Consider the following 14,676-nt stretch of genomic DNA (forward strand, 5'->3'; position numbering starts at 1 on the left):
AAGCAGTCCAGCACTATAACAATAACAAGAAATCAGAAGGCAAGGACAAGAATTATGTCTTGACAGGACGAAAAGGAAAGATAATAATCGTAACCGTTCAATTCCATCGTCAGTTCTAGATTAATCCCCCAACTCATCCCTTACCCTTCCCACTTATCTGAAGCAAAAATAAAAGCAAACGTATAAAACCTGAGTTGAAAATGAATATAGATAAATTAGAGCAACATTTATTTGTACCTCTTATGAATTCAGATAGCACATTGCCTGTGCTTGAAGATAACATGAATCCTTGTACTTTCTCCCACTGCCAATGTGAATTCCATTTTTAATCCAGTCCTCACGATGAATCCAGGCCTCCCTACTAATATCAAGAATTCCGAGGATCTGCAGTGCATAGAAGTGATACTAACTCTATAGAGTCTCATACAAACTTAAAAGTGAAGCATGGTACAAGATTTGGTTGAACAGGTATCACCTTATGCATCATTAAAAGAAAATCGTCTCAACAAGATAAGTACATTTTTAGCATCCTGGATATAGCAATCTCAAATTGAGCTGGTGGTTATTCGAAAAGAAGAATTCTACCAACTGTAATAGTGTACAATTAGTATTCTTCAGGAACTAAGATTAGTAAACAAAAAGCACAACACAATACAATGATTGTCCCTCTTAAGATCTTGAATTGAGATGTTATTCATAAATTATGCACCAAAATAGGTTCAACGCAACAATAATCTGTAGCATCAACTGTTCTTTAAGCACTGTTCAGACTCATTACACTGTTCAGACTCTTACAGGTCAGTTGATGCGATTAGCAGCCCCATTACGCTGTTCAGACTCTTCAGTGCCATTTATTTCATTAGTGACAAAAACACACTTCAGGTAATGCTATAATAAATAGTTATTATTTATCAACTCCTTTTATTCCTTTTATAATTGTGGTGTGAGAGCTACCTTGCCTGCTTATTTTTTACCACCTCCTTATAATAACTTATAACACAAAGCCCTAAATTGTATCAAAGCCATATTACCAGAATGTAGGATTTAGCCGTTAAAAAATAGTGTGATGGAAACAAAGCAGAACCTCTAATAAAAGTAGTGTCTACTTACTGCTCCGCCTTTCCACGACACAAATGCTGGATTTGTTCTCGATTGCAAGACCTAATATATGTACATACAAACATAAATGTAAATTCTTGACAGCAACTTACTATATAAAAAGAGAATAAAAGATGAGAAGAAAACAAAATGATGTAAGTCTGCAAGGACAGTAAGGTCCCCAAAAGAGGATGGGTACCCAAACACAATAGTTTCTATTGCACCTATTTGAGCCAAAAATTCCTCAAAGTTCCATTCCAATTATTTACCCACACATGGTCCATTTTACATATGTATTTCAACTAGTTGGATTAGTTGGCGAAGGAATCTACATACAGGGAAAAAATGGCAACAACGACAATCACTACGCTTCATATCCGTGCAAGTTGGTGTCGACTATATGAATCCGAAACAGAACAAAAGAACACTTAAGAATTTGTCTTTTATCCATTCATTCCATATATAAATATAAATCTTAAATAGATTGCCCTATCATGACAACTATTTAATCCCTAATACTTTTTAAACCTCAAAATACCCTTTTCATAGAAAACGCCTAACTCCCTCTTCATTCCATTTTCACCATTTGTTCTTCTCTCTTTTGTGCTTAGGTCTATTGCATTTAATTTACATTTATTAAAAATAATCCTATCAAATCAATTTAGAGTAAATTGATACATAAGTTAATTTGTAGTTGAATCAATTAGAATTAAGAATCTTGCAATAATCAGCTCCTTTTTTTCAAGGTGCCAAAATAATGAAACTCCTTTTTAGTGCAAACTACTTCAAAAGCATTTAAGTCATTTTAGATGATATAAGTCATTATCAACACTTTTTCATCAAACATATTTTTTTATTTTTTTTTATAACCGAAAAATCCGTTTGTGACCCGCCCTTTGGACCAATCACAGCCTTCTAAACTCGGTGGATAATGGGCCCGCCCCTCTACCCTTCTCCACTTAAATACCAGGCTTCGCTTTGCATGGTGTGGAGCTTGAACCTGCGACCTAAGCCACAAATCCTCCACCTTTTGCCACTTGAGCTAGGCCTTGGGGGCCTTTTTCATCAAACATATCAACTGCCTGCTTATTATCTGTTTCGGTACTTGATATCATCATCTACATCCAGAAAGCCGTATGCTTTGGAAGAAGCTTGTACAGTTTGGGAAGGGGTTTTGATTGATCAAAAGAAGAATCTACTTCAACCGATATGTCCCCCTCCAACACATAATTACTTATTTATAAAATAAATTTTTATACTTAAAAGGCATTATTAGTATGTGGTGCTTATCAACTAATTTGTACTCATCAACAAGTGAGAGCAAAAGACGTGTATGTTTCCTAAGGAAATACCAAGGAACTCTCATATATTTATTTTTGGATTCTCTTTTCCCTTTTCAATTTGTTTTCCCCATTTCTGTTCTTCAGCATGCTGAAAACAATCTAAGCATCTGAAGGAACTATTTGAGAAGGCCAAACACATGATGAAACCTTAGGATGATAATGGGGCAGGACTGATATAATTTTATTTGATTAAATCAAGAAGCCGGATTATGCATCTGGCAAAGAGAAGATATAAGGTTCATGAGATTGTCTGCAAATGCATATTGAAGAACGGCATAACAACTAGAATAGAAAGAAATCAAAAGCTCAAAACTTACCTCCACAGTGTCAATTGCTTCATGTGAAGGGATTGCATGTAAAACTCTGGATACGAAAGTAAGCAGTTAGCATAAAAGCATACTATTTTGTTAGAAACAAAAAACATCAAAGCATACTAGACTACTAGTGATCTCCTAAACCATTTCTATAGCTTGGAAAATTTTGAACTACTTATTAGCACTTACCTGATAACATGCCAAAATGCAGTCGCCTAGTTATGCTTTAAAAATCTTCTAAACAGAGGGTGGAATATTCATTGATGATATGTATATATAATTATGTCCAACTTCTAGCAACAGGGGCATTGTTTTCTTTTTCTGTTTAAATTCAGGCAAAACTAGACTCGAAACAAACCTTTCCTCCACAGCAGGAATGAGACCATAAATCGATGCAGCTCCACCAATCTGAAGAGTTGAAAAATATCACGCTTCAAACCACAGGACAATAACTATAGGTTTAATGCCTTAAACAACTAACCAGTTGCATGCTGCAAAACAACTTTCTCTGTAACTCAATACGCCCTGTCAATTGTATGAAACAAGGCTCAGAAAGAGTATATCCAAATTCTACTACATTATAGAATAGATCACTATTATCACCTGTCAAAAGAATGCTCTTTGTAATAGCTTCAGCAAGGCCAATAATATCTTCTTTCTTTGGCTTTGTTTGGAAAACTGGGTAGCTCTCCCACATCGGATATGCACCACCACCAGGGAAGTCCATGTGCCATGTGTCCTCAAGCATATCATCATAATCGTTAAACCTATTTAGATGCAATAACTGAGCACAGAAGGAGGGAGAAAGGATTTAGTGACATCATATATACTTAACTTACCAAGAGCGGGGTGGCGGAGGATAGACATCTGGAACCAAAAGCATTGGGTAAAATAAACCCATCGGGGGAACCTGTATTAGCAAACTATCAGGCACTAACATCAACCCTTGTCAATTCAAGGTTTCATCTTTATCAGCAAGTACCAAATCTGCCTCTTTCTTTTGAAATACAGATGGAACTTGATACTGTAAAAAAATTAGCTAATTGTTAACATGGGATCTCTCATGTTCAACAGCAAAATCATGTCACAATTGCTCATATGATATCTCAGCTTCAATTGCAAAAGCATGTCATGATTTAATTTTGGATTTTCATTGAATTATGATTAAAGAATAACTTTTCTGGATTAGACAATTCAAGTTATCAAACCATGACAAAAAACACTAGCTGCACTCCCTTGTAAAGCAGTAACCTTGTGATATATTGCATTGAAAATGTTGCCCCTTATGAGGCATAAGCAGAATATATCTTCGAAGAGTTAGAATGTGAAAGTTAAACAAATGGCATTAATCACACATCCTCTTCAACAAAAGCAAAATAAATACAAGAAGATTTTGAGGTTAAGAGGTATACATTAAGAGCAGTCAGCCTAGTCTTATGAGATCCAGGTTGCATTCCATCTTCATATGAATGTACCATAGCAACAGCTTCTACTTCCCCCTCCTGGACAGTGGAATAAATTAAACATGCATTTAGGTGTTCATGTAAGGATGCATCCTATTCATAACTAGAGTTATTACAAACAGTGCGGTAGATTACAATAGAAGGTGATAAATTGAACAATTAGACTGAACATCATCCACTAGTCTCTATTCATCCCAAGGACACTTTGGATATACATTCCCAGCTTCATATATTGATTACCAAACTGAAGAATATCCAGTAATGGGCTATACGTGTTTCTAGCATATAAATGTTAAAAACCTTAAATTTGTATTTTCTTAAATATTAGGAAACTCACTTTGATCTGACAGTAGGACTCCTTAAGTCTGTTAAGCATCAGCAAATCTACAGGCTTTGACAGGGCATCAGTCCGAATAGGTGGCCATGTTTGATGATGCCTCTGAGTCCAGAGAAGGCATCTTGATACATCCTGTTTATTTTTTTTTAAAAAAAACAGATCGGTTGGCTAAGAAAGACGAAAGACAATTAAAAAATCATTGAGGAAAAACTAAAGGAGAAACCGAGAACTTAATAAACTGCTTCAAGCTTGACGCTGAAATGTGTAATCATCTCATCTAAAAGCTTAAGCCATTAGTGAGAGCACATTTTTAATTATTTAATTATATTATGTATCAACACTTGAAGACAAAGAAACCCCGGTTTTTCCAAAAAATTCCTAGAGCTTTGCATCATTTATAAATTATAAAGACAAGGAGAAGAAAAGTTTGTTCCGGTATTATAAGAACAAGGGATAGTTAAGTTTGTGCTAATTAACATAATATTGAACTTTGCACCATATGATAGATCTTTGGAATAAAGTTATCGAATATAGACTTGGGGATATTACAAAGGTGAAACCAGTTTGGATTCACGAGCAATAGATCTAAGATAGAAGTAACTTTAGAGGGAGAGGAAAATGATCCCTACACTTGATATATAATTGACCTAGAAAAGGGTATGATAGAGTGTCAGGAAAAGTCCTTTTGGTGGGTGTATGAGAAGAAAAAAACACATAAAATATTAATATCTCACAAAGGACATATATATAAGGGCAATGGCAAATGTTAGAACTGCGAAAGGAGAAACAAAGGAGTCATGACTGTGAGTTTACACTAGAGATCTGCCTTGAGAGTTGAGCCCGTACTTAATTACCCTAATTATGGATGAATTAACAATAACACATATAATAAGGTTTTGGTACATGCTATTTGCAGATGATATTGTATTAATAGATGAAACTAGCAAAGCAGCCAACCAAAATTTGCAACTATCAACCATGGAGAAGCAATTTGGAGACTAAAGATGTAGGATATGTAGAAATAGACAAAATACAATGTGTTGCATTTTTAAACCTTATAATAACATTGAAGGTGAAGTGAGATCAGACGAGACTGTGATACTCAAATGCAAATAATATGGATATCCAGACTCAATATTCTATGAGAATGGCATGATAAATAACTATGTAACACAGAATACAATGAGATGGTTGAAAAGGAAGATTAGTAGAGGTGCAATTATGCGATAGAAAAATACCTAACAAAGTGAAATTTAGAGAAAAATCAGAGGAGATTCTTTTGTTATTGTTGCTACATTTATATCAAACAGTAAGTGTGAGATTTAGAGAATTTCTAGGTTTGAGAACCCTTATATTTGCCTTACAAGAAAAGTAATTTAGTTTGGAATAGGAAGGTCTAAAGAGAGAGAGGAATGAATATAAGGGATTCATACAGTCGGAACTAACCAGCTGGCATTAAGGCATAAGTGATTGACTAATTGAACAAGGATAAGACATGTATATATTGAAGTCAGTAACATTGAGGTACAAGATTCTTGATCTTTGAGCTCATTTCAACTTCTCTATGCAAATCCCTCTTGAGTTGTCAAGCATAAGCAGCCTATTGACAGCAAAACTATTCAATAGAAACATCCGATTAAACAAGTTCCCAGTTTATTATGTCTCACCCTACTTAAAAAAGAAACTCAGATGGCATCTCCAAGAAATAAAAATGAAAATAGCCTCTAGTATAAGCAAAGCATAAAAAAGATTAAAAAAAATAAAAATTGAGCTTCTCGACTTTTTCACTCGGCAAAGTAAAATCCATACTTTTTACTGAATGCTCACCTCTCCACCAAACCGTAAAGATATCTGTGTTGTGGGTAGAACCACTCCATCCTGTCCAATAGCATCAACCATTAGCATATGAACACATGGAGGATCAGCATAAAGGTCAAATAGCAATTTTCAGATGTTCTTGTTAAAAAGCATAAGAATATCACAGAATTCTTTCTGCTTCCAGATTTAAGTAACAGCAAATGTATAGACTGTTGGTCATCTACATAGATAACAAGGCATTGACAGAGCAATTGGGGAGACCAAGGTGAAGCAGTAATCACAGTGAAGTAATGACAATGAAAGATATCATGACAATGATAGAATAGCACTCTCAGAATCCCAATTTTCTTGTATAATTTTAACCTAGTATTGAGACTATGAATAATGAGAAATTTTCTTATACTTGGGTGTGCATCAATAGCACTGATGGTACTGGATGTACTAATCATGATTCATGGCCTGTCATAATAGGTGGCAAGAGCCGTTCGGAAAATCTATTTAAGAAATAAAGAGGAAAGAAACCATTACTGTGAGTGTGAAAATTGATGCCTTAGTAACATGAATTACTTTCGGAACGTTATCATGATTCATGTCCAGTTATAACCACCACCCACTTCCGCAACACACAAGGAAAAACCCTTGCAGTATGCCAGTATCAAAGTTACTTAGAATCCTTATCCCGGGTCCCATTTCTAATGCTGGAGTGCTATAAATAAAGCTGTAACAGAAAAGGGGCTTAATTGTAACTTTCCAACCATATAGAAGGTAGAAATAAAGCCACCATACCTCAACACAGATAACAGATGTCACTTGAGCTCCCATGTTGACAATGCATGCTGTTGATAAACCATTTCCAAAAACTGCAGCAAGACCTTCCTGGTTTAACCAATTCAAACAGAACATGAGTAACAAAGATGATTTCATACATCTTCATCCCTACTGTTTGATTACAAGGTACAGTTAGCACTTCCAGTTAGTTGTTTTCAGTCATCTGCATTTCCAAGAACAGGCAATTGCATATTCAAGAGTAAAGTTTTCCTATTTCAGCAAACTTCTTAACATCCTGAATGTTTCTTCCTTAGCCCTCCTAAGGTAACTAATGGCACAAAGATCAAGAAAGGAAGGGAGACTTTTAAAGCTTGTAACATTAAACATGCCATAACATTCGTGTCACTATAAAAGTTTGTCATTAAGGATAAAATAGAAGGTTTGTGTTAATATTTCCAAACTTAGAAAACTGCCGGGTTTTTTTTAAACGAACTAAAAAATTGTCACAGGAACTGGAACCGAGGGGAGTAAATAATTTAGATCTTGGATTATCATAAGAGCCAACTAGGAAGGAGAAAACAAAACATTGATGAGACACCCTAAACATAGGATTTTGGGGAGCAGAATTATTAATTTAAAAAATACAGAGATTTACTCACCGTCCCACACCTCCTCCCACTATGCCCAACTTCAAATAAATAAGTGTTTTTAATAGATTCTGACCCTTCTTTTTTCATTTCATCAAGAAGTAGGTGCTCCATAAGAAAGAAAGTGGGCCCATCGTTGGGCAAGTTATTGCTAAACGAAATGGTGTACAAGATAAATCTTCCTATTCTCCTTAATTAAATGAAAATGAAATGTATTAACTTTGATCTACATCAAATAGCCTAAAACCAACTTTCAAGAAGTAAGCTTAAAATTCCTAGAAAACTAAATGTGATCCCCTTTTAGAAAGTGCAGCAAGTCTATCAAGAAACTTGCAATGGGGGTAGTAATATGTAAGGTCTTCTATGATTATAGCTCCAAATGGCACTGCTTAACAAATACATACCATACACACAAGTTTTATTGGTATTATTGTTGATTAGAAAGCATGGGACAAGCAATTATCAGATCTTCATAAAAATAGAATGAAGCAATCTATATATTTCAAAGTTCATGCTGTCATGTATGTCGGTAGTTGGAAAATTTTATGAACAGGTTAATAAGAATGAAGGTTTCGGTCCAACTTGTGTGCATACAATCACTTAATAATGCCTAAAAAGTTCAGCAACATAATATCACCTGGTGGACTACTGCTGAACCAAAGCGTAAGTCACACAACACGATAGATAGCATTTCCTTGATTTCTGCTTTGCATAAACAACAAGAAGTGTTACATTTTCTATAAGGAACAAAAAGTGCTATATCAACGACAGAAAGGGGTGATCATATGGTAAAGTCACAATCACATACAATCACATCGACAACAACTATGTGTAAATCCCAAACAAGTTGGATTCGGCTATATGAATCCTCACTGACCACTTCTACAGTCTTAGAAAACTCTTGTACCTTGTTTGTGCATGGACTATGAAGCCTCCTGTGAGCTTTTATGAAAGAAAAAGCACTCTCAGGAAATGGACACAAAACAAGAGAATAAAACATAAAAGATCCAATGACCAATTGGCCACTAGATTCCTTGTGATGAAGTACTATGAGGATAATGGATGGTTTGATTGACGAGTCAATGAAGGTGAAATTTGAAAGAATTTCCAGGCAAAAAAAGTAAAATACAGAACTTCTATGTCACCCACCAGCAGTGGCAAGTTAGCATAGAGATTGACATGAAATTAATGTTTTGTTCTTCTTCTTATTCGATCTGATGAAACTAAAATCTTTTTAAAATGTCCAATCACTGTTACAGTCCAATCTGGGTTCATCTATCCAAAGTAGGGATGGCAAAATGGGTAATATATATGGTTATCCATCCAACCCAACCCATTTTAAATGGGTTGGATACCTGAAGTTTTTTTTAAAAAAAAGTAAATATGAGTCAACCCATATTATCCACTTAGAAATATGGTAATTTAATGGGCAAAATAGATAAAAACTACAGGCTACAGCATATACTTTTTTTTTTTAACATAGGCTACAGTCATATAGTATTATGTTATTTCCTTAGAATTTAGAAAGAAGGAAAGAAGCAGGTTATAAATATTGTTTAGCATTTATTTGTGAGGAAACACTATGCCTTGCTAAATTCAGTTCTTTTGGAAATTTGTGAATGTGGTTTGACATAATAACTGAACTATAAGCATATTAATATTGTTGGATTGTTCAAAGGGAATAGTTGATATTCTCTTGGTTCCCCCACAAAATAATGCGGTAAAGTAGTACATAAAACTAGTAAAATGAGCTCTCTTGGTTCTATGATATAGTAGGTATTGTCTTGATACTATGATAATGATAATTTTGATCAGCTTTGGTTGGGTAATTTAGACCCACCATATTCCACAATGATAATATGGACAATAAGGATGTCCATATTATCCAATGAGTAAACCTATTTTTTATTCGTGTTAAATATGACTGGTCAGGTATTTTATCCATTTTTGTTTAACTCGTTTTCGACTTATCCATATCCGACTCAATCCGCCCGTTTTCCACTCCTAATCCGAAGATTAGTCACTTACCAGTAATCCCTAGACATTAACAACAACAACATATCCAGTGTAATTCCACAAGTGAGGTTTGGGCAGGTTAGGATGTACGCGGACTTTACCCTTACCTTTGTGGGGTAGAGAGGTTGTTTCCAGTACATCCTACCAAAGAAATTAAAATGACAATCTGAGGAAACCATAGGGAAATTTCCTCTTCACCAAACTGTTGGGCTTCTCCATGGACAACAAGACCCTCTTTCAAAGTTCTTGCTCTGAATTCCGATTTTCCTAATTTCAAATCCACGTAATGGATGAGCAGAGAAATTCTCCGAGAGACCATTTTATGATGGGTCACTATCTTCAGCATTTGGAGAGGCAATGAAAACTTTAATGCTTGGAAAACTAGTCAAGATAAGGGAAAGGCAGAGGAAAAGTACTGATCTTTCCATTTCGTCATTTGGTGTTAGCAGTAGGAAGAAGAGGGAACATGGGGATATAATTTCCTTTTGGGCCTACAAATTTTAATGTCCCTTTTCTCTTCAATTTACCCACTTCTTATACTTCTGCTCTCTTTTGCCTTACCTTCCCCGTTCCCAAAATCAGTGGAAACGAGACCAGAACAGCTCTTTGGATTCATCTCAATCTATTGTCAATTAAATTCATTATCCTCATTTCAGTCTGCAGGACAGGCACATATGTAAGAGAACACACTATCACAATTTTTTTTAAATGATAGTGGTGTTTGGGCCAATTTGCGCAACCCTGAGCTAGTCCACCTACTACAGCACACAAGCACAAATGTTGGTAACCTGCCCACCAAGGCTGGAGCAGCTGGGGATTCCCACTGTCACACACACATATCTCTCTCTTGATAGTCCAATTAGTGGAGTATTTATTTTCTCTAGAACACAGAAACTTCACATTACTTCATCAATGAAAACAGGTGTCCCGTGGATGACACTATGGCATTTTTACAAACCAACTAAGAGAAACACATAAGAGACCTTATGCAGATGTGAATTAGAGAAGCTAGCTAGACTATGAGCAGCTAAATTCCAGGATCTAGTGGTGTATGCACCTTATAGTATTTATTTCAAAAATTGCAGATTTGACCAAAATAACAAGATTCTAGCCTAAAGATATATTTACCAGAGTTCTGGTTTCAGACACAGAAAAAATGAAAAGGAAAAAATAGAGTATATATACCACGATTGTCAAATGTCTCTGGAATAACAAGGATTGCAGAATACATGTTTCTCTCACGATGAGGAATATGCAATTTCTCAACCAAAATCCACTCCCATATAGTATGCAGGTCTTCGAGAACCTAAAATTCCCCAATTATTATATTAAAATAATGGTCACTGGAACTCTAGTTAATCTGAAAGAAGTTACATTTATACACCTTTCGAAAAACCAACAGAAAAGTTTTCAGAAAATCATGCCAATGCTCAATGAAAAAATTGGAAAGGGAAATCCAACATTGATTTCAAAAATAAAGTTACTAATGTGTGAGTCACAACTGGAAGAAGCAGATGCATATCAAATTTTCCATGCATCTAAAGAAATCTTGAAACAAGATGTTACCTGCTGCGTCGGGTAATATTGAGATACATTCAAATGACCTCGGCGTATAGGACGCCGCAAGCAATATGGTTCAGTTGGGGGTATTCTTAAAGCTTCCTCTCCACATATGTACTCTCTATATTTACGTTCACTGGAATTAGGTTCATCCTTAATCTTGCTTTCCTTCAGAGTGGGCGACTCGCTGGTATTGCCCTCGTTGGGTACATCTTCTTCTGCTATCGCAAAACATACTTGCTCATTCTTGAAATAAAGGTGTAAATAACAGAATAAACAAACTAAGCATGTTCTTGTACCAGCTACTATTGAGAATCAAACAAAAGCTAAGCCAATCAGAAAATATCATCTCTCCGACATGGATGTTCTGATCAATTGAGTAGTATTCTCATGGTGTACAAGCATTAAAATCTTTTATATGCACAATAGGTAGAAGCTGAATTTCCAGTAGAGATATAACCAAAGAGTCCTTAATATTCAAAACAAAAATTTTGAGAAAGAAAAATATTTCCAAGTCCAAAATTTAAGATCGGGTCATCAACTATGGAAGAGTTGCCGTATAATATCCTTGTCATATTGCTCATTGATCATCTGAGAAGCTTGACACGGGATATCAGATGATATCTAAACGCATAAAGATCTCCCAGAAAATATGAATTAGACCACCCACAGAAGCACTAGTAGAATTATAGATGGGGAACCATTTGGCTGCTTTAGGCACTAATAGCAGAAAATATTGTCATGCCAGCTGGAACCTAGGGCTACTTGCCAATCAACTAACTGGCTAGGACATCACTTGCGGACAAAGAAGAATGAGTAGTTGACTAAAAGAGTATTCAAACTCCATACAAAATATTGTGTATCTGTACATATAACTGGTTTACAAGAAAACTATACACCACCTATAACTTTCAGCATTGAGAATGCAACAGCCAAACCTGAACGAATAAATGCTTCATTCAAAGAATGAAAAGGTTACAGTTCTTACCTGTTGTTGAAGAATGAGGGACATTTTTCTCGAAAACATCGGTCCAAGTGAACACTGGCTCTTTCATGTTATTTTGCGGAGGATATGCGTCTACACTCCCCATCTGCACAGATAAACACAAAATACACACAAAAGCTTGTCGATAGAGGTATTCCAGGAAGCATGACTATAGATACTTTGTAGTTCAACTAGTTTTGATTCCATTAAAATCTTCCTGATAAAATTGAGCTTCAATAGGCCCAATAACCACTCCTTACCACACATTTACTTGGAAATCTCGCAGAATCCAAGAAAAAAATTCATATTATACTTTAAAGAGCATAGAAAATTCTCCCTAGTACCTTGCGTGGATAAGAACTGTTAGCTACCTCCTCATCCAAAAATGGAATTCTCAATAGCGACGCAACCTGATGAAAAAAAGTGAGACATTGAAAATATATTACAAAATATTCATGTCATCGACCTATAAAGTTTCCTATTTGTGCTTATATGATTAAACATCTTCTTTTTTTTTCAAGCTCAAATATATAATTTAAACATTGTTTACTATATTTCATTGTACTTACAATGTCATACGCTCTTTCCCGTTCCATATGCTGTGCAGTTGTAACCTGAGAATTCAGCATCTAATCCACCAAAAAAAAGGATATCATCAAAACACATAAAAATACACCCTTGCAATATGATCAACAAACTAAAGATGACTTAAAACTTCAAAACTAAATTTTGCGAAAAATCACATAAAACTGCAAACTTAACTACAAAAATTCACAAAATTGGCCTTACTTGATCTTGAGCATTTCGTTTCGGTAACTGACTAGTGCGACGGGAAATGCAATGAGGTATATTGAATGGAGTGTCATGTTGAGCCAATCCTATTCTAATATTTGCGGAACCTAAATTACAGTGAAGTATTTTACTTAATTAGCTAACAGAAAAAGATTTTTAAAAAAAAACCTGGAAATTGAGAGAAGTTAGGGTTTAGTACCTGGATTGATGACGACGATATTGGAGCCGCGTTCAGTGAAGATGTTAGTAGGAACTGCTGTTTTAGGGTAATCCTGTGTATAGAAACAAAAATTGTTAGATTGAGAAGAAGAATATAGAAAAGTGAAGTGTGTATAGCAATGGTGAAGATGAGCACCATGGCTAAAAGCTTGAGGGAACAGAAAACGGTACTGATGAAGAAGGGGCCAGGGGGTTAACTTATATACTGTTTGGAATTGACCCGATAATTGAATTTGCTCAATTTGTGTACAAATTAATTTGACTCAACGTAAAATTAGATTAGATTAGCTTAGTTGAGGTTCCTTTAGTTAGTTAATTCATGATTAATATTTCTTAAGAAAATTATTTAATGGCCTAAATTGAAAACTACTTTTTATTATTACTCTTATTTTTAAAAAGAGTGAAACATAAAAATAAAGTTGACAATTTTCTTGAATTTAAAAGCAACAATAATATATTCAGTGAAATCCCACGTATGAGGTTTAAAGAAGGTGGAATGTATGTAGATTTTACAACTACCTCATTGAGATAGAGAGATTGTTTCAAAAGACCCTTAGCTCAAGTGCAATAAATTTCAATAAAAAGATGAAAGAGATAATAAAGAGAATATAACAAATAACAAGAAAACAATGCAAAGTCTACAAAAGAAGAGCCAAAACAACAATAAAACATGTGACAATCGAAACTCCATAACAGCATACCAGGGTAGATTAGTAAAAAGTTAAAAACAATAATGATAATTTTTTTTTTTACAATAATACAACTAGTACCATCACAAACACCAACCATCCTAAGCAAGACGACACTATACTACCTATTAACCCTTCCACCCTCGTAGCCAAGGTCATATCTTCATTCCCCTCAATTATAGACTCATGATACTTAAATCTATCTCTCTTGGGGATATTTTGTATGTCAAGCCTCACTTCCAAACATACCTCATGCATCGCATTATTAAATTTTTACCCCACATATTTTATCTTGATCCGGCTCAACCTAAACTTTTAGCCTCTAAAGTTTGTCTCTACACCTCCAACTTAGCACTAACTCCATTGCGCGTCTCATCATGCCATCCACAAATAACATACACCACGACATTATCATCTTGAATGTCAAGCGTCAAAACATCCTTCACAAAGGCAAATAGAAACAAATCAAGAGTCGACCCCTGGTGTAATCCCATCTCCACATGAAAGTGCTCTAGAATCTCCTCCCACTGTTCTTACCCACATCTTAGCTTTCTCGTACATGTCCTTTATCGCTCTAACCACCGATACACCTCTTGCCTCCAGACATCACTACTAGATTTCCCTCAA

The 14,676-nt window shown here is 35.2% G+C and overlaps 1 protein-coding gene across 4 annotated transcripts in view; it reads right to left on the bottom strand.

Moving 5' to 3' along the window:
- The window catches only part of LOC102601622 (actin-related protein 9), a 14,981-nt gene extending 1,378 nt beyond the window's left edge, over positions 1 to 13,603 (bottom strand). For 2 of the 4 annotated variants that reach the window (XM_015311899.1, XM_006354462.2), the window contains exons 1-20: positions 13,497 to 13,603; positions 13,341 to 13,413; positions 13,139 to 13,248; positions 12,919 to 12,978; positions 12,694 to 12,759; positions 12,353 to 12,455; positions 11,371 to 11,585; positions 10,990 to 11,110; positions 8,426 to 8,490; positions 7,160 to 7,249; positions 6,383 to 6,433; positions 4,556 to 4,687; positions 4,168 to 4,257; positions 3,595 to 3,665; positions 3,359 to 3,522; positions 3,237 to 3,280; positions 3,114 to 3,163; positions 2,759 to 2,804; positions 1,111 to 1,161; positions 238 to 384 (exon numbers count right to left, since the gene is read on the bottom strand). In XM_015311899.1, the coding sequence (XP_015167385.1) occupies positions 241 to 384; positions 1,111 to 1,161; positions 2,759 to 2,804; positions 3,114 to 3,163; positions 3,237 to 3,280; positions 3,359 to 3,522; positions 3,595 to 3,665; positions 4,168 to 4,257; positions 4,556 to 4,687; positions 6,383 to 6,433; positions 7,160 to 7,249; positions 8,426 to 8,490; positions 10,990 to 11,110; positions 11,371 to 11,585; positions 12,353 to 12,455; positions 12,694 to 12,759; positions 12,919 to 12,978; positions 13,139 to 13,248; positions 13,341 to 13,413; positions 13,497 to 13,499 (1,749 nt within the window). In that variant the 5' untranslated portion in view covers positions 13,500 to 13,603 and the 3' untranslated portion in view covers positions 238 to 240. Of the gene's footprint in view, positions 1 to 237; positions 385 to 1,084; positions 1,162 to 2,758; positions 2,805 to 3,113; positions 3,164 to 3,236; positions 3,281 to 3,358; positions 3,523 to 3,594; positions 3,666 to 4,167; positions 4,258 to 4,555; positions 4,688 to 6,382; positions 6,434 to 7,159; positions 7,250 to 8,425; positions 8,491 to 10,989; positions 11,111 to 11,370; positions 11,586 to 12,352; positions 12,456 to 12,693; positions 12,760 to 12,918; positions 12,979 to 13,138; positions 13,249 to 13,340; positions 13,414 to 13,496 lie in introns of all 4 variants that reach the window. The other 2 variants (XR_001474309.1, XM_015311900.1) reach the window with 2 other exon arrangements.
- Positions 13,604 to 14,676: the final 1,073 nt, after the last annotated feature.

This window comes from Solanum tuberosum, unplaced genomic scaffold (genome assembly GCF_000226075.1).
Source record: "Solanum tuberosum cultivar DM 1-3 516 R44 unplaced genomic scaffold, SolTub_3.0 scf00174, whole genome shotgun sequence".
NCBI lineage: Eukaryota > Viridiplantae > Streptophyta > Magnoliopsida > Solanales > Solanaceae > Solanum > Solanum tuberosum.